Genomic DNA, 21377 nt, shown 5'->3' with positions numbered 1-21377 from the left:
GTACATAATCCCAATGGACCCAACACCTTTACTATTCTCTCCCATTGTACACAATCCCAATGGACTCAAACCCCTTCCCATTCACTCCCACTGTACACAATCCCAATGGACCCAAACCCCTTCCCCTTCACTCCCACTGTACACAATCCCAATGGGCCCAAGCCCTATCCCAATCGCTCCCACCGTACACAATCCCAATGGACCCAAACCCCTTCCCATTCACTCGCACTGTACACAATCCCAATGGACCCAAACCCCTTCCCATTCACTCCCACTGTACACAATCCCAATGGATCCAAACCCCTTCCCATTCACTCCGGAAGTACACAATCCCATATGGATCCAAACCCCTTCCCATTCACTCCGGAAGTACACAATCCCAATGGATCCAAACCCCTTCCCATTCACTCTGGAAGTACACAATCCCAATGGACCCAACCCCCTTCCCATTCACGCCCATTGTACACAATCCCAATGGACCCAAACCCCTTCCAATTCACTCCCATTGTACACAATCCCAATGGACCCAAACCCATTCCCATTCACTCCCACCGTACACAATCCCAATATACCCAAACCCCTTCCCATTCACTCCCACTGCACACAATCCCAATAGACCCAAGCCCTTTCCCATTCACTCCCACCGGACATAATCCCAACGGACCCAAAACCCTTCCGATTCACTCCCACTGTACACAATCCCAATGGACCCAAACCCCTTCCCATTCACTCCCATTGTACACAATCCCAATGGACCCAAGCGCTTTCCCATTCACTCCCACCGGACATAATCCCAACGGACCCAAAACCCTTCCGATTCACTCCCACTGTACACAATCCCGATGGACCCAAACCCCTTCCCATTCACTCCCATTGTACACAATCCCAACGGACCCAAAACCCTTCCGATTCACTCCCACTGTACACAATCCCAATGGACACAAACCCCTTCCCATTCACTCCCATTGTACACATTCCCAATGGACACAAACCCCTTCCCATTCTCTGCGAACGTACACAATCACAATGCACCCAAACCCCTTCCCATTCACTCCAACTGTACACAATCCCAATGGACCCAGACCCCTTCACATTCACTCCCACTGAACACAATCCCAAGGGACCAAAACCCCTTCCCATTCACTCCCACAGTGCACAATCCCAATGGACCCAAACCCCTTCCATTTCACTCCCACTGTACACAATCCCAATTAACCCAAACCCCATCCCATTCAATCCCACTGTACACAATCCCAATTAACCCAAACCCCTTCCCATTCAATCCCAATCGACCCAAACCCAATGGACCCAAACCCCTTCCCATTCACTCCCACTGTACACAATCCCTATGCACCCAGACCCCTTCCCATTCACTCCCATTGTACACAATCCCAATTGACCCAAACCCCTTCCCATTCAATCCAAATGGACCCAATCCCAATTGACCCAAACATCTTCGAATTCACTCCCACTGTACACAATCCCAATGGACCCAAACCCCTTCCCATTCACTCCCACTGTACACAATCCCAATGGACCCAAACCCCTTCCCATTCAATCCCACTGTATACAATCCCAATGTACCCAAACCCCTTCCCATTCACTCCCACCATACACAATCCCAATGGAATCAAACCCCTTCCCATTCACTCCCACTGTACACAATCCCAATGGACCCAAACCCCTTCCCATTCACCCCCACTGTACAAAATCCCAATGGACCCAAACCCCTTCCCATTCACTCCCACTGTACACAATCCCAATGGACCCAAACCCCTTCCCATTCACTCCCACTGTACACAATCCCAATGGACCCAAACCCCTTCCCATTCACTCCCACTGTACACACTCCCAGTGGATGCAAATCCCTTCCCATTCACTTCCACAGTGCACAATCCCAATGGACCCAAACCCCTTCCCATTCACTCCCACTGTACACAATCGCAATGGTCCCAAACCCCTTCCCATTCACTCCCACTGGACACAATCCCAATGGACACAACCCCCTTCCCATTCACGCCCATTGTACACAATCCCAATGGACCCAAACTCCTTCCAATTCATTCCCATTGTACACAATCCCAATGGACCCAAACCCATTCCCATTCACTCCCACTGTGCACAACCCCAATGGACCCAAACCCCTACCCATTCACTCCCACTGTACACAATCCCAATGGACCCCAACCCCATTCCATTCACTCCCACTGTGCACAATCCCAATGGACAGAAACCCCTTCCCATTCACTCCCACTGCACACAATCCCAATGGACCCAAACCTCTTCCCATTCACTCCCACTGTACACAATTCCAATGAATCCAAACCCCTTCCCATTCACGCCCATTGTACACAATCACAATCGACCCAAACTCCTTCCAATTCATTCCCATTGTACACAATCCCAATGGACCCAAACCCATTCCCATTCACTCCCACCGGACATAATCCCAATGGACCCAAAACCCTTCCCATTCACTCCCACTGTACACAATCCCAATGGACCCAAACCCCTTCCCATTCACTCCCATTGTACACAATCCCAATGAACGCAAATCCCTTCCCATTCACTCCCACTGATCACAATCCCAATGGACCCAACCCCTTCCCATTCACTCCCATTGTACACAATCCCAATGGACCCAAACCCCTTCCCATTCACTCCCACTGAACACAATCCCAATAGACTCAAATGCCTTCCCATTCACTCCCACTGTACACTATCCCAATGGACCCAAACCCATTCCCATTCACTCCCACTGAACACAATCCCAATAGACTCAAATGCCTTCCCATTCACTCCCACTGTACTCAATCCCAATGAACCCAAACCCATTCCCATTCACTCCCATTGTACACAATCCCAATGAACGCAAATCCCTTCCCATTCACTCCCACTGTACACAATTCCAATGAATCCAAACCCCTTCCCATTCACTCCGGAAGTACACAATCCCAATGGATCCAAACCCCTTCCCATTCACTCCGGTAGTACACAATCCCAATGGACCCAAACCCCTTCCAATTCACTCCCATTGTACACAATCCCAATGGACCCAAACCCATTCCCATTCACTCCCACCGTACACAATCCCAATGGACCCAAACCCCTTCCCATTCACTCCCACTGCACACAATCCCAATGGACCCAGGCCCTTTCCCATTCACTCCCACCGGACATAATCCTAATGGACCCAAAACCCTTCCCATTCACTCCCACTGTGCACAATCCCAATGGACAGAAACCCCTTCCCATTCACTCCCACTGCACACAATCCCAATGGACCCAAACCTTTTCCCATTCACTCCCACTGTACACAATTCCAATGAATCCAAACCCCTTCCCATTCACTCCGGAAGTACACAATCCCAATGGATCCAACCCCCTTCCCATTCACGCCCATTGTACACAATCCCAATGGACCCAAACTCCTTCCAATTCATTCCCATTGTACACAATCCCAATGGACCCAAACCCTATCCATTCACTCCCACCGGACGTAACCAAATGGACCCAAAACCCTTCCGATTCACTCCCACTGTACACAATCCCAATGGACCCAAACCCCTTCCCATTCACTGCCATTGTACACAATCCCAATGAACGCAAATCCCTTCCCATTCACTCCCACTGTACACTATCCCAATGGACCCAAACCCATTCCCATTGACTCGTACTGTACAGAATCCCAATGGAACCAAACCCCTTCCCATTCACTCCCACTGTACACAATCCCAATGGACCCAAATCCCTTCCCATTCACTCCCACTGTACACAATCCCAATGGACCCAAATCCCTTCCCATTCACTCCCATTGTACTCAATCCCAATGGACCCAAACCCCTTCCCTTTTACTTCCACTGTACACAATCCCAATGGTCCCAAACCGCTTCCCATTCACTCCCACTGTACACAATCCCAATGGACCCAACCCCCTTCCCATTCACGCCCATTGTGCACAATCCCAATGGACCCAAAACCCTTCCAATTCACTCCCATTGTACACAATCCCAATGGACCCAAACCCATTCCCATTCACTCCCACCGTACACAATCCCAATGGACCCAAACCCCTTCCCATTCGCTCCCACCTGACACAATCCCAATGGACCCAAACCTCTTCCCTTTGATTCCAACTTTACACAATCCCAATGGACACAAACCCCTTCCCATTCACTCACATTGTACACATTCCCAATGGACACAAACCCCTTCCCATCCACTCCCACCGTACACTATCCCAATGGACCCAAACCCCTTCCCATTCACTCCCACTGTGCACAATCCCAATTAACCCAAACCCCTTCCCATTCAATCCCAATGGACCCAAACCCAATGGACCCAAACATCTTCCCATTCAATCCCATTGTACACAATCCCAGTGGACCAAACCCCTTCCCATTCACTCCCACTGTACACAATCCCAATGCACCCAGACCCCTTCCCATTCACTCCCATTGTACACATTCCCAATTGACCCAAACCCCTTCCCATTCAATCCCAATGGACCCAATCCCAATGGACCCAAACATCTTCGAATTCACTCCCACTGCACACAATCCCAATGGACCAAAACCCCTTCCCATTCACTCCCACTGTACACAATCCCAATGGACCCAAACGCCTTCCCATTCAATCCCACTGTATACAATCCCAATGTACCCAAACCCCTTCCCATTCACTCCCACCATACACAATCCCAATGGAATCAAACCCCTTCCCATTCACTCCCACTGTACACAATCCCAATGGACCCAAACCCCTTCCCATTCACCCCCACTGTACAAAATCCCAATGGGCCCAAACCCCTTCCCATTCACTCCCACTGTACACAATCCCAATGGACCCAAACCCCTTCCCATTCACTCCCACTGTACACAATCCCAATGGACCCAAACCCCTTCCCATTCACTCCCACTGTACACAATCCCAATGGACCCAAAACCCTTCCCATTCACTCTCATTGTACACAATTCCAATGGACCCCAACCCCTTCCCATTCACTCCCACTGTACACACTCCCAATGGATGCAAATCCCTTCCCATTCACTTCCACAGTGCACAATCCCAATGGAGCCAAACCCCTTCCCATTTACTCCCACTGTACACAATTCCAATGGACCCAAACCCGTTCCCATTCACTCCCACTGTACACAATCCCAATGGACCCAAATCCCTTCCCATTCACTCCCACAGTGCACAATCCCAATGGACCCAAACCTCTTCCCTTTGATTCCAACTTTACACAATCCCAATGGACACAAACGCCTTCCCATTCACTCCCATTGTACACAATCTCAGTGGACCAAACCCCTTCCCATTCACTCCCATTGTACACAATCCCAATGGACTCAAACCCCTTCCCATTCACTCCGAACGTACACAATCCCAATGGACCCAAACCCCTTCCTATTCACTCCCACTGTACACAATCCCAATGGACCCAACACCTTTACTATTCACTCCCATTGTACACAATCCCAATGGACTCAAACCCCTTCCCATGCACTCCCACTGTACACAATCCCAATGGACCCAAACCCCTTCCCATTCACTCCCACTGTACACAATCCCAATGGCCCCAAGCCCTTTCCCAATCGCTCCCACCGCACACAATCCCAATGGACCCAAACCCCTTCCCATTCACTCGCACTGTACACAATCCCAATGGACCCAAACCCCTTTCCATTCACTCCAGTAATACACAAACCCAATGGATCCAAATCCCTTCCCATTCACTCCGGAAGTACACAATCCCAATGGATCCAAACCTCTTCCCATTCACTCTGGAAGTACACAATCCCAATGGACCCAACCCCCTTCCCATTCACGCCCATTGTACACAATCCCAATGGACCCAAACCCCTTCCAATTCACTCCCATTGTACACAATCCCAATGGACCCAAACCCCTTCCCATTCACTCCCACTGTACACAATCCCAATGGACCCAAACCCCTTCCCATTCACTCCCACTGTACACAATCCCAATGGACCCAAAACCCTTCCCATTCACTCCCATTGTACACAATTCCAATGGACCCCAACCCCTTCCCATTCACTCCCACTGTACACACTCCCAATGGATGCAAATCCCTTCCCATTCACTTCCACAGTGCACAATCCCAATGGACCCAAACCCCTTCCCATTTACTCCCACTGTACACAATCCCAATGGACCCAAATCCCTTCCCATTCACTCCCACAGTGCATAATCCCAATGGACCCAAACCTCTTCCCTTTGATTCCAACTTTACACAATCCCAATGGACACAAACGCCTTCCCATTCACTCCCATTGTACACAATCTCAGTGGACCAAACCCCTTCCCATTCACTCCCATTGTACACAATCGCAATTGACCCAAACCCCTTCCCATTCAATCCCAATGGACCCAATCCCAATGGACCCAAACATCTTCCCATTCACTCCCACGGTACTCAATCCCAATGGACCCAAACCCCTTCCCATTCACTCCGAACGTACACAATCCCAAAGGACCCAAACCCCTTCCCATTCACTCCCACTGTACATAATCCCAATGGACCCAACACCTTTACTATTCTCTCCCATTGTACACAATCCCAATGGACTCAAACCCCTTCCCATTCACTCCCACTGTACACAATCCCAATGGACCCAAACCCCTTCCCCTTCACTCCCACTGTACACAATCCCAATGGGCCCAAGCCCTATCCCAATCGCTCCCACCGTACACAATCCCAATGGACCCAAACCCCTTCCCATTCACTCGCACTGTACACAATCCCAATGGACCCAAACCCCTTCCCATTCACTCCCACTGTACACAATCCCAATGGATCCAAACCCCTTCCCATTCACTCCGGAAGTACACAATCCCATATGGATCCAAACCCCTTCCCATTCACTCCGGAAGTACACAATCCCAATGGATCCAAACCCCTTCCCATTCACTCTGGAAGTACACAATCCCAATGGACCCAACCCCCTTCCCATTCACGCCCATTGTACACAATCCCAATGGACCCAAACCCCTTCCAATTCACTCCCATTGTACACAATCCCAATGGACCCAAACCCATTCCCATTCACTCCCACCGTACACAATCCCAATATACCCAAACCCCTTCCCATTCACTCCCACTGCACACAATCCCAATAGACCCAAGCCCTTTCCCATTCACTCCCACCGGACATAATCCCAACGGACCCAAAACCCTTCCGATTCACTCCCACTGTACACAATCCCAATGGACCCAAACCCCTTCCCATTCACTCCCATTGTACACAATCCCAATGGACCCAAGCGCTTTCCCATTCACTCCCACCGGACATAATCCCAACGGACCCAAAACCCTTCCGATTCACTCCCACTGTACACAATCCCGATGGACCCAAACCCCTTCCCATTCACTCCCATTGTACACAATCCCAACGGACCCAAAACCCTTCCGATTCACTCCCACTGTACACAATCCCAATGGACACAAACCCCTTCCCATTCACTCCCATTGTACACATTCCCAATGGACACAAACCCCTTCCCATTCTCTGCGAACGTACACAATCACAATGCACCCAAACCCCTTCCCATTCACTCCAACTGTACACAATCCCAATGGACCCAGACCCCTTCACATTCACTCCCACTGAACACAATCCCAAGGGACCAAAACCCCTTCCCATTCACTCCCACAGTGCACAATCCCAATGGACCCAAACCCCTTCCATTTCACTCCCACTGTACACAATCCCAATTAACCCAAACCCCATCCCATTCAATCCCACTGTACACAATCCCAATTAACCCAAACCCCTTCCCATTCAATCCCAATCGACCCAAACCCAATGGACCCAAACCCCTTCCCATTCACTCCCACTGTACACAATCCCTATGCACCCAGACCCCTTCCCATTCACTCCCATTGTACACAATCCCAATTGACCCAAACCCCTTCCCATTCAATCCAAATGGACCCAATCCCAATTGACCCAAACATCTTCGAATTCACTCCCACTGTACACAATCCCAATGGACCCAAACCCCTTCCCATTCACTCCCACTGTACACAATCCCAATGGACCCAAACCCCTTCCCATTCAATCCCACTGTATACAATCCCAATGTACCCAAACCCCTTCCCATTCACTCCCACCATACACAATCCCAATGGAATCAAACCCCTTCCCATTCACTCCCACTGTACACAATCCCAATGGACCCAAACCCCTTCCCATTCACCCCCACTGTACAAAATCCCAATGGACCCAAACCCCTTCCCATTCACTCCCACTGTACACAATCCCAATGGACCCAAACCCCTTCCCATTCACTCCCACTGTACACAATCCCAATGGACCCAAACCCCTTCCCATTCACTCCCACTGTACACACTCCCAGTGGATGCAAATCCCTTCCCATTCACTTCCACAGTGCACAATCCCAATGGACCCAAACCCCTTCCCATTTACTCCCACTGTACACAATTCCAATGGACCCAAACCCCTTCCCATTCACTCCCACTGTACACAATCCCAATGGACCCAAATCCCTTCCCATTCACTCCCACAGTGCACAATCCCAATGGACCCAAACCTCTTCCCTTTGATTCCAACTTTACACAATCCCAATGGACACAAACCCCTTCCCATTCACTCCCACTGTACACAATCCCAATGGACACAGACCCCTTCCCATTCACTCCCATTGTACACAATCCCAATTGACCCAAACCCCTTCCCATTCAATCCCAATGGACCCAATCCCAATGGACCCAAACATCTTCCCATTCACTCCCACGGTACTCAATCCCAATGGACCCAAACCCCTTCCCATTCCACCCACTGTACACAATCCCAATGGACATAAACCCCTTCCCATTCACTCCGAACGTACACAATCCCAATGGACCCAAACCCCTTCCCATTCACTCCCACTGTACACAATCCCAATGGACCCAACACCTTTACTATTCACTCCCATTGCACACAATCCCAATGGACTCAAACCCCTTCCCATTCACTCCCACTGTACACAATCCCAATGGACCCAAACCCCTTCCCCTTCACTCCCACTGTACACAATCCCAATGGACCCAAGCCCTTTCCCAATCGCTCCCACCATACACAATCCCAATGGACCCAAACCCCTTCCCATTCACTCGCACTGTACACAATCCCAATGGACCCAAACCCCTTCCCATTCACTCACACTGTACACAATCCCAATGGATCCAAACCCCTTCCCATTCACGCCGGTAGTACACAATCCCAATGGATCCAAACCCCTTCCCATTCACTCCGGAAGTACACAATCCCAATGGATCCAAACCCCTTCCCATTCACTCTGGAAGTACACAATCCCAATGGACCCAACCCCCTTCCCATTCACGCCCATTGTACACAATCCCAATGGACCCAAACCCCTTCCAATTCACTCCCATTGTACACAATCCCAATGGACCCAAACCCATTCCCATTCACTCCCAACGTACACAATCCCAATATACCCAAACCCATTCCCATTCACTCCCACTGCACACAATCCCAATGGACCCAAGCCCTTTCCCATTCGCTCCCACCGGACATAATCTCAACGGACGCAAAACCCTTCCGATTCACTCCCACTGTACACAATCCCAATGGACCCAAACCCCTTCCCATTCACTCCCATTGTACACAATCTCAATACACTCAAACCCCTTCCCATTCCCTCCCACCGTACTCAATCCCAATGAACGCAAATTCCTTTCCATTCACTCCCACTGGACACAATCCCAATGGACCCAAGCCCTTTCCCAATCGCTCCCACCGTACACAATCCCAATGGACCTTAAATCTCTTCTCATTTACTCCCAATGTACACAATCCCAATAGACCCAAACCCCTTCCCATTCACTCCCACTGTACACAATCCCAATGGACCCAAACCCCTTCCCATTCACTCCCACTGTACACAGTCCCAATGGACCCAAACCCCTTCCCATTCACTCTGAATGTACACAATCCCAATTGACCCAATCCCCCTCCCATTCACTCCAGACGTACACAATCCCAATGGAACCAAACCCCTTCCCAATCACTCCCACTGTACACAATCCCAATGGACCCAAACCCCTTTCCATTCACTCCCACTGTACACAATCCCAATGGACCCAAACCCCTTCCCACTCACTCCCACTGAACACAATCCCAATGGACCCAAACCCCTTCCCATTTACTCCGGAAGTACACAATCCCAATGGACCCAACCCCCTTCCCATTCACGCCCATTGTACACAATCCCAATGGACCCAAACCCGTTCCAATTCACTCCCATTGTACACAATCCCAATGGACCCAAACCCATTCCCATTCACTCCCACCGTACAAAAGCCCAATGGACCCAAACCCCTTCCCATTCACTCCCACTGCACACAATCCCAATGGACACAAGCCGTTTCCCATTCGCTCCAACCGGACATAATCCCAATGGACCCAAAACCCTTCCGATTCACTCCCACTGTGCACAATCCCAATGGACCCAAAACCCTTCCGATTCACTCCCACTGTACACAATCCCAATGGACCCAAACCCCTTCCCATTCACTCCCATTGTACACAATCCCAATGAACGCAAATCCCTTCCCATTCACTCCCACCGTACACAATCCCAATGGACGCAAACCCCTTCCCATTCACTCCCACTGTGCACAATCCCAATGGACAGAAACCCCTTCCCATTCACTCCCACTGCACACAATCCCAATGGACCCAAACCTCTTCCCATTCACTCCAACTGTACACAATTCCAATGAATCCAAACCCCTTCCCATTCACTCCGGAAGTACACAATCCCAATGGATCCAACCCCCTTCCCATTCACGCCCATTGTACACAATCCCAATGGACCCAAACTCCTTCCAATTCATTCCCATTGTACACAATCCCAATGGACCCAAACCCATTCCCATTCACTCCCACCGGACATAATCCCAATGGACCCAAAACCCTTCCCATTGACTCCCACTGTACACAATCCCAATGGACAGAAACCCCTTCCCATTCACTCCCACTGCACACAATCCCAATGGACCCAAACCTCTTCCCATTCACTCCCACTGTACACAATTCCAATGAATCCAAACCCCTTCCCATTCACTCCGGAAGTACACAATCCCAATGGATCCAACCCCCTTCCCATTCACTCCCACTGAACACAATCCCAATAGACTCAAATGCCTTCCCATTCACTCCCACTGTACTCAATCCCAATGGACCCAAACCCATTCCCATTCACTCCCACTGTGCACAATCCCAATGGACCCAAACCCTACCCATTCACTCCCACTGTACACAATCCCAATGGACCCCAACCCCATCCCATTCACTCCCACTGTGCACAATCCCAATGGACAGAAACCCCGTCCCATTCACTCCCACTGCACACAATCCCAATGGACCCAAACAGCTTCCCATTCACTCCCACTGTACACAATTCCAATGAATCCAAACCCCTTCCCATTCACTCCGGAAGTACACAATCCCAATGGATCCAAACCCCTTCCCATTCACTCCGGTAGTACACAATCCCAATGGACCCAAACCCCTTCCAATTCACTCCCATTGTACACAATCCCAATGGACTCAAACCCATTCCCATTCACTCCCACCGTACACAATCCCAATGGACCCAAACCCCTTCCCATTCACTCCCACTGCACACAATCCCAATGGACCCAGGCCCTTTCCCATTCACTCCCACCGGACATAATCCTAATGGACCCAAAACCCTTCCCATTCACTCCCACTGTGCACAATCCCAATGGACAGAAACCCCTTCCCATTCACTCCCACTGCACACAATCCCAATGGACCCAAACCTTTTCCCATTCACTCCCACTGTACACAATTCCAATGAATCCAAACCCCTTCCCATTCACTCCGGAAGTACACAATCCCAATGGATCCAACCCCCTTCCCATTCACCCCCATTGTACACAATCCCAATGGACCCAAACTCCTTCCAATTCATTCCCATTGTACACAATCCCAATGGACCCAAACCCATTCCCATTCACTCGCACCGAACATAACCAAATGGACCCAAAACCCTTCCGATTCACTCCCACTGTACACAATCCCAATGGACCCAAACCCCTTCCTATTCACTGCCATTGTACACAATCCCAATGAACGCAAATCCCTTCCCATTCACTCCCACTGTACACTATCCCAATGGACCCAAACCCATTCCCATTGACTCGTACTGTACAGAATCACAATGGAACCAAACCCCTTCCCATTCACTCCCACTGTACACAATCCCAATGGACCCAAATCCCTTCCCATTCACTCCCACTGTACACAATCCCAATGGATCCAAATCCCTTCCCATTCACTCCCATTGTACTCAATCCCAATGGACCCAAACCCCTTCCCTTTTACTTCCACTATACACAATCCCAATGGTCCCAAACCGCTTCCCATTCACTCCCACTGTACACAATCCCAATGGACCCAACCCCCTTCCCATTCACGCCCATTGTGCACAATCCCAATGGACCCAAACCTGTTCCAATTCACTCCCATTGTACACAATCCCAATGGACCCAAACCCATTCCCATTCACTCCCACCGTACACAATCCCAATGGACCCAAACCCCTTCCCATTCACTCCCACTGCACACAATCCCAATGGACCCAAGCCATTTCCCATTCGCTCCCACCTGACATAATCCCAATGGACCCAATACCCTTCCGATTCACTCCCATTATACACAATTCCAATGGACAGAAACCCCTTCCCATTCACTCCCACTGTACACAATCCCAATGGACACAAACCCCTTCCCATTCACTCCCACTGTACACAATCCCAATGGATGCAAACCCCTTCCCATTCACTCCAGAAGTACACAATCCCAATGGACCCAAACCCCTTCCCATTCACTCCCACTGAACACAATCCCAATGGACCCAAACCCCTTCCCATTCACTCCCACTGTACACAATCCCAATGGATACAAACCCCTTCCCATTCACTCCCACTTTGCACAATCCCAATGGAGCCAAACCTCTTCCCATCACTCCCACTGTACAGAATCCCGATGGAGCCAAACCCCTTCCCATTTACTCCCAATGTACACAGTCCCAATGGAATGAACCCCCTTCCCATTCACTCCCACTGTGTACAATCCCAATGGACCCAAACCCCTTCCTATTCACTCCCACTGTTAACAATCCCAATGGACCCAAACCCCTTCCCATTCACTCCCACTGTACACAATCCCAATGGACCCAAACCCCTTCCCATTCACTCCCACTGTACACAATCCCAATGGACCCAAACCCCTTCCCATTCACTCCCACTGTACACAATCCCAATGGACCCAAACCCTTTCCCATTCACTCCCACTGTACACAATCCCAATGGACCCAAACCCGTTCCCATTCCCGCGCGCCGGGGATACACTGGGACCGGGAGGCCAGCTTTGGCCGGTGTGTGGGGAACTGCCCGGGGTATGCGGGGGGGGGGGAAATTTCTCACTCGCCGATCTCTCATTGCGTCCTTTTCTCACTCTGCAGATGATGATAATGCTCGGAGGCATCTGTGCAATTGTCGTCATCGTTATTGTCAGTGAGTATTGTCAGGGGGCGGGGCCAGCGGAGGGGAGGGGCTGGGGGAGGTGTCGTGTGGAGGGCCCGGGCAAGGGGAGGGGCCAGTGGAGGGGAGGGTTCGGATGGCGGGCCCGGGGGAGGGGAGGGGCCATGGGGAGGAAGGGGGAGAGGCCAGAGTGCAGGTGTGTGGGTGGGGCCAGGATGGAGGTAGGAGGAGTCAAATTGGAGGGCATGGGAGGGGCCAGGGTGTAAACATAGAAACATAGAAAATAGGTGCAGGAGTGGGCCATTCGGCCCTTCGAGCCTGCACCACCATTCAATAAGATCATGGCTGATCATTCACCTCAGTACCCCTTTCCTGCTTTCTCTCCATACCCCTTGATCCCTTTAGCCGTAAGGACCACATCTAACTCCCTCTGGAATATATCCAATGAACTGGTCTCAACAACTCTCTGCGGCAGGGAATTCCACAGGTTAACAACTCTCTGAGTGAAGAAGTTTCTCCTCATCTCGGTCCTAAATGGCCTACCCCTTATCCTTAGACTGTGTCCCTGGTTCTGGACTTCCCCAACATCGGGAACATTCTTCCTGCATCTAACCTGTCCAGTCCCGTCAGAATTTTATATGTTTCTATGAGATCCCCTCTCATCCTTCTAAACTCCAGTGAATAAAGGTCCAGTTGATCCAGTCTCTCCTCATATGTCAGTCCTGCCATCCCGGGAATCAGTCTGGTGAACCTTCGCTGCACTCTCTCAATAGCAAGAATGTCCTTCCTCAGGTTAGGAGACCAAAACTGAACACAATATTCCAGGTGTGGTCTCACCAAGGCCCTGTACAACTGCAGTAAGATCTCCCTGCTCCTATACTCAAATCCTCTCGCTATGAAGGCCAACATACCATTTGCCTTCTTCACCACCTGCTGTACCTGCATGGCCAACCTTCAATGACTGATGTACCATGACCCCCAGGTCTCGTTGCACCTCCCCTTTTCCTAATCTCACCATTCAGATAATATTCTGCCTTCGTGTTTTTGCCCCCAAAGTGGATAACCTCACATTTATCCACATTATACTGCATCTGCCATGCATTTGCCCACTCACCTAACCTGTCCAAGTCACCCTGCAGCCTCTTAGCATCCTCCTCACAGCTCACACTGCCACCCAGCTTAGTGTCATCTGCAAACTTGGAGATATTACACTTAATTCCTTCATCTAAATCATTAATATATATTGTAAAGAGCTGGGGTCCCAGCACTGAACCCTGCGGCACCCCACTAGTCACTGCCTGCCATTCTGAAAAGGACCCATTTATCCCGACTCTCTGCTTCCTGTCTGCCAACCAGTTCTCTATCCACATCAGTACATTACCCCCAATACCATGTGCTTTGATTTTGCACACCAATCTCTTGTGTGGGACCTTGCCTTTTGAAAGTCCAAATACACCACATCCACTGGTTCTCCCTTGTCCACTCTACTAGTTACATCCTCAAAAAATTCTAATAGATTTGTCAAGCATGATTTCCATTTCATAAACCCATGCTGACTTGTCCCGATCCTGTCACTGCTTTCCAAATGCGTTGCTATTTCATCTTTACTAATTGATTCCAACATTTTCCCCACTACTGATGTCAGGCTAACCGGTCTATAATTACCCGTTTTCTCTCTCCCTCCTTTCTTAAAAAGTGGTGTTACATTAGCTACCCTCCAGTCCATAGGAACTAATCCAGAGTCGATAGACTGTTGGAAAATGATCACCAATGCATCCACTATTTCTAGGGCCACTTCCTTAAGTACTCTGGGATGTAGACTATCAGCCCCTGGGGATTTATCAGCCTTCAATCCCATCAATTTCCCGAACACAATTTCCTGACTAAAAAGGATTTCCTTCAGTTCCTCCTTCTCACTAGACCCTCGGTCCCCTAGTATTTCTGGAAGGTTATTTGTGTCTTCCGTCATGAAGACAGAACCAAAGTATTTGTTCAACTGGTCTGCCATTTCTTTGTTCCCCATTATAAATACACCTGAATCTGACTGCAAGGGACCTACATTAGTCTTCACTAATCTTTTTCTCTTCACATATCTATAGAAGCTTTTGCAGTCAGTTTTTATGTTCCCTGCAAGCTTCTTCTCGTACTCTATTTCCCCCTCTTAATTAAACCCTTTGTCCTCCTCTGCTGAATTCTAAATTTCTCCCAGTCCTCAGGTTTGCTGCTTTTTCTGGCCAATTTATATGCCTCTTCCTTGGATTTAACACTATACTTAATTTCCCTTGTTAGCCATGGTTGAGCCACCTTCCCCGTTTTATTTTTACTCCAGACAGGGATGTACAATTGCTGAAGTTCATCCATGTGATCTTTAAATGTCTGCCATTGCCATCATCAACCCTTTAAGTATTATTCGCCAGTCTATCCGAGTCAATTCACGCCTCATACCATCGAAGTTACCTTTCTTTAAGTTCAGGACCCTAGTCTCTGAATTATCTGTGTCACTCTCCACCTTAATAAAGAATTCTACCATATTATGGTCACTCTTCCCCAAGGGGCCTCGTACAACAAGATTGTTAATGAGTCCTTTCTCATTACACAACACCCAGTCTAGGATGGCCAGCTCTCTAGTTGGTTCCTTGACATATTGGTCTAGAAAACCATCCCCAATACACTCCAGGAAATCCTCCTCCACCGCATTGCTACCAGTTTGGTCAGCCCAATCTATATTTAGATTGAAGTCGCCCATGATAACTGCTGTACCTTTATTGCACGCGTCCCTAATTTCCTGTTTAATGCCATCCCCAACCTTACTACTACTGTTTGGTGGTCTTTACACAACTCCCACTGGCGTTTTCTGCCCTTTGGTATTCCACAGCTCCACCCATACCGATTCCACATCATCCCAGGCTAATGTCCTTCCTTACTATTGCATTAATTTCCTCTTTAACCAGCAACGCCACCCCACCTCCTTTTCCTTTCGGTCTATCCTTCCTAAATGTTGAATACCCCTGGATGTTGAGTTCCCAGCCTTGGTCACCCTGGAGCCATGTCTCCGTAATCCCAATTATATCATATTCGTTAATAGCTGCCTGCACAGTTAATTCATCCACCTTATTCCGAATACTCCTCGCATTGAGGCACAGAGCCTTCAGGCTTGTCTTTCTAACACTTTGCATCTTTAGAATTTTGCTGTAATGTGGCCCTTTTTGCTTTTTGCCTTGGGTTTCTCTGCCCTCCACTTTTACTTTTCTCCTTTCTGTCTTTTGCTTCTGCCCCCATTCTACTTCCCTCTGTCTCCCTGCATAGGTTCCCATCCCCCTGCCATATTAGTTTAACCCCTCCCCAACAGCACTAGCAAACACTCCCCCTCAGACATTGGTTACGGTCCTGCCCAGGTGCAGACCGTCCGGTTTGTACTGGTCCCACCTCCCCCAGAACCGGTTCCAATGTCCCAGGAATTTGAATCCCTCCCTGCTGCACCACTGCTCAAGCCACGTATTCATCTGAGCTATCCTGCGATTCCTACTCTGACTAGCACGTGGCACTGGTAGCAATCCCGAGATTACTACCTTTGAGATCCTGCTTTTTAATTTAACTCCTAGCTCCCTAAATTCAGCTTGTGGGACCTCGTCCCATTGTTTTCCCGGTTTGGAGGGTGGGGGAGGGCCGGTTTGGAGGGTGAGTGAGGGGCCGGTTTGGAGGGAGGGGGAGGGGCCGGTTTGGAGGGCGGGGGGAGGGGCCGGTTTGGAGGGCGGGGGAGGGGCCTGTTTGGAGGGCGGGGGAGGGGCCTGTTTGGAGGGCGGGGTAGGGGCCGGCTTGGAGGGTGAGGGGAGGGGCCGGTTTGGAGGGTGGGGGGAGGGGCCGGTTTGGAGGGAGGGCGGGGGAGGGACCTGTTTGAAGGGCAGGGGAGGGGCCGGTTTGGAGGGTGGGGGGAGGGGCCGGTTTGGAGGGTGGGGGGAGGGGCCTGTTTGGTGGGCGGGGGAGGGGCCGGTTTGGAGGGTGGGGGGAGGGGCCGGTTTGGAGGGTGGGGGGAGGGGCCTGTTTGGAGGGCGGGGGAGGGGCTGGTTTGGAGGGCAGGGGACGGGCCAGTTTGGAGGGTGGGGGGAGGGGCCTATTTGGAGGGTGGGGGGAGGGGCCGGTTTGGAGGGTGGGGGGAGGGGCCGGTTTGGAGGGTGGGGGGAGGGGCCTGTTTGGAGGGTGGGGGGAGGGGCCGGTTTGGAGGGTGGGGGGACGGGCCGGTTTGGAGGGTGGGGGAGAGACCAGGGTGGAGCCATTGAGAGCGGGCAGTTTGACTCTCGTCCCCTCTAAACCTCCCCCCAATTACTTTCCGTGAATGCCCCCTGGGTGTTGACCCCCTCTGCCGAGGGACACCAGGTCCGTCCCCTCCACTCTATCCGGGCCCCTCATCATTTTCTACACCTCAATCAGGTCTCCCCTCAGCCTCCTCTAGTTCCAGAGAGAACAACCCCGGCCGATCCAATCTCCCCTCAACGCGGTGAGGAAGGATCGAGTCGATCGGGCCCTGCTGCACTCTGCGGCGATTCGAGGAACAAGACACGGTCTTCCCCAGCTGTTGAAAATTGCCAGCGGGCTTGGCAGGGTTCGATGCAGAGAGTGTGTTTCCCCCCACCCCCCCGGGGCTGGGGCAGTCTAGAACCAGGGGTCGGGCAGTCTCAGGGCCAGGGGTCGGGCAGTCTCAGGGTCAGGGGTCGGGCAGTCTAGAACCAGGGGTCGGGCAGTCTCAGGGCCAGGGGTCGGGCAGTCTCAGGGTCAGGGGTCGGGCAGTGTCAGGGCCAGGGGTCGGGCAGTCTCAGGGCTAGGGGTCGGGCAGTCTAGAACCAGGGGTCGGGCAGTCTCAGGGTCAGGGGTTGGGCAGTCTCAGGGTCAGGGGTCGGGCAGTGTCAGGGTCAGGGGTTGGGCAGTCTCAGGGTCAGGGGTTGGGCAGTCTCAGGGTCAGGGGTCGGGCAGTCTCAGGGCCAGGGATCGGGCAGTCTCAGGGTCAGGGGTCAGGCAGTGTCAGGGCCAGGGGTCGGGCAGTGTCAGGGCCAGGGGTCGGGCAGTCTCAGGGCCAGGGGTCGGGCAGTCTAGAACCAGGGGTCGGGCAGTCTCAGGGTCAGGGGTCGGGCAGTGTCAGGGTCAGGGGTCGGGCAGTCTAGAACCAGGGGTCGGGCAGTCTCAGGGTCAGGGGTCGGGCAGTCTCAGGGTCAGGGGTCGGGCAGTGTCAGGGCCAGGGGTCGGGCAGTCTCAGGGTCAGGGGTCGGGCAGTCTAGAACCAGGGGTCGGCCAGTCTCAGGGTCAGGGGTCGGGCAGTCTCAGGGCCAGGGGTCGGGCAGTCTCAGGGTCAGGGGTCGGGCAGTCTAGAACCAGGGGTCGGGCAGTCTCAGGGTCAGGGGTCGGGCAGTGTCAGGGTCAGGGGTCGGGCAGTCTAGAACCAGGGGTCGGGCAGTCTCAGGGCCAGGGGTCGGGCAGTCTCAGGGTCAGGGGTCGGGCAGTCTAGAACCAGGGGTCGGGCAGTCTCAGGGTCAGGGGTCGGGCAGTCTCAGGGCCAGGGGTCGGGCAGTCTCGGTCAGGGGTCGGGCAGTCTAGAACCAGGGGTCGGGCAGTCTCAGGGTCAGGGGTCGGGCAGTCTCAGGGTCAGGGGTCGGGCAGTGTCAGGGCCAGGGGTCGGGCAGTCTCAGGGTCAGGGGTCGGGCAGTGTCAGGGCCAGGGGTCGGGCAGTCTAGAACCAGGGGTCGGGCAGTCTCAGGGCCAGGGGTTGGGCAGTGTCAGGGCCAGGGGTCGGGCAGTCTCAGGGTCAGGGGTCGGGCAGTCTCAGGGTCAGGGGTCGGGCAGTGTCAGGGCCAGGGGTCGGGCAGTCTCAGGGTCAGGGGTCGGGCAGTGTCAGGGTCAGGGGTCGGGCAGTGTCAGGGCCAGGGGTCGGGCAGTCTCAGGGTCAGGGGTCGGGCAGTCTCAGGGCCAGGGGTCGGGCAGTCTCAGGGTCAGGGGTCGGGCAGTCTCAGGGCCAGGGGTCGGGCAGTCTCAGGGTCAGGGGTCGGGCAGTCTAGAACCAGGGGTCGGGCAGTCTCAGGGTCAGGGGTCGGGCAGTCTCAGGGTCAGGGGTCGGGCAGTGTCAGGGCCAGGGGTCGGGCAGTCTCAGGGTCAGGGGTCGGGCAGTCTAGAACCAGGGGTCGGGCAGTCTCAGGGTCAGGGGTCGGGCAGTCTCAGGGCCAGGGGTCGGGCAGTCTCAGGGTCAGGGGTCGGGCAGTCTAGAACCAGGGGTCGGGCAGTCTCAGGGTCAGGGGTCGGGCAGTGTCAGGGTCAGGGGTCGGGCAGTCTAGAACCAGGGGTCGGGCAGTCTCAGGGCCAGGGGTCGGGCAGTCTCAGGGTCAGGGGTCGGGCAGTCTAGAACCAGGGGTCGGGCAGTCTCAGGGTCAGGGGTCGGGCAGTCTCAGGGCCAGGGGTCGGGCAGTCTCAGGGTCAGGGGTCGGGCAGTCTAGAACCAGGGGTCGGGCAGTCTAGAACCAGGGGTCGGGCAGTCTCAGGGTCAGGGGTCGGGCAGTCTCAGGGTCAGGGGTCGGGCAGTCTAGAACCAGGGGTCGGGCAGTCTCAGGGTCAGGGGTCGTGGCAGTGTCAGGGTCAGGGGTCGGCCATGCCGGACGGAGATGAGGACCAATTTCTTCTGGTGAATCCGTGTGGGATTCTCTGGCCCCAGGGAGCTGTGGAGGCTGGGTCATTGAACACACTCAAGGGCGGAGAGAGAGAGAGACGGGCTTTTGAGCGAGAAGGGAGTGAAGGGGGTCCGGGCAGCGGACAGGGAAGTCCACGATCGGCGGGATCGGCCGTGATCTTATCAAATGGCGGAGCAGGCTGGAGGAACCGAATGGCCAACTCCTGCTCCTGTCTCTGGTATGACTCTGGTGGGGCGTCGGTCAGTGTGGCTCCGTGACTCTCTCGGCTAACTCTGTTCTCTCTTTTGCTTTCCGACAGTCTACTTCTTCACTTGAGCACGCCGGGAAACGGGAACACATCTCCGTCGGACTCTGAAATTGCTCCTTTGATCAAACTGCATTGTGTTGTCTTCAGTTTTGATTGGGAGATGTGCACCCTGTTTATTTATTGATTTATTTATATATCTATATGAACGTACGTGTGTATATTTGGTTCATTTTATGCCACTTTAAGCCGTTTAGTCGAGTCCCCTCTCTCCCACGCCTCTCTCGTTCTCTCTCTCTCTCTCTCTCTGCAGTCCATTCTATCCGCTATCCCCCAACGTTAAGTCTGAAGGAGAGTAAACTCGGGAGTCCCGTGACCCACCAGCCCATCCTAACCCCCCCCCTCCCATATACTCCCCTCCCCAACCCTCCCGTCTACCCCCCTCCCAAACCCTCCTATCTAACCCCCTCCCCAACCCTCCTGTCTGCCCCCCTCCCCAGCCCTCCTGTCTGCCCCCCTCCCCAGCCCTCCTGTCTGCCCCCCTCCCCAGCCCTCCTATCTACCCCCCTCCCCAACCCTCCCATCTACCCCCCTCCCCAGCCCTCCCATCTACCCCCATCCCCAACCCTCCTATCTACCCCCCTCCCCAGCCTTCCCATCTACCCCCCTCCCAAGCCCTCCCATCTACCCCCCTCCCCAGCCCTCCTATCTACCTCCCTTCCCCACCCTCCCATCTACCCCCCTTCCCCACCCTCCCATCTACCCCCTCCCCAGCCTTCCTATCTACCCCCCTCCCCAACCCTCCCATCTACCCCCTCCCCAGCCCTCCTATCTACCCCCTCCCCAGCCCTCCCATCTACCCCCCTCCCCAGCCCTCCTATCTACCCCCTTCCCCACC

General features: G+C 52.8%; 1 protein-coding gene across 1 annotated transcript in view; it reads left to right on the top strand.

Annotated features, from left to right (window-relative positions):
• The window catches only part of LOC139256592 (uncharacterized), a 129460-nt gene extending 108474 nt beyond the window's left edge, over positions 1-20986 (top strand). The window contains exons 7-8 of the mRNA XM_070874263.1: positions 13549-13600; positions 20534-20986. Of these exons, the coding sequence (XP_070730364.1) occupies positions 13549-13600; positions 20534-20550 (69 nt within the window). The 3' untranslated portion in view covers positions 20551-20986. The remainder of the gene's footprint in view (positions 1-13548; positions 13601-20533) is intronic.
• Positions 20987-21377: the final 391 nt, after the last annotated feature.

This window comes from Pristiophorus japonicus, unplaced genomic scaffold (assembly GCF_044704955.1).
Source record: "Pristiophorus japonicus isolate sPriJap1 unplaced genomic scaffold, sPriJap1.hap1 HAP1_SCAFFOLD_740, whole genome shotgun sequence".
Taxonomy (NCBI): domain Eukaryota; kingdom Metazoa; phylum Chordata; class Chondrichthyes; family Pristiophoridae; genus Pristiophorus; species Pristiophorus japonicus.
Note: the sequence above shows the minus strand (reverse complement) of the source record. Positions and strands in the feature narration are given on the sequence as shown.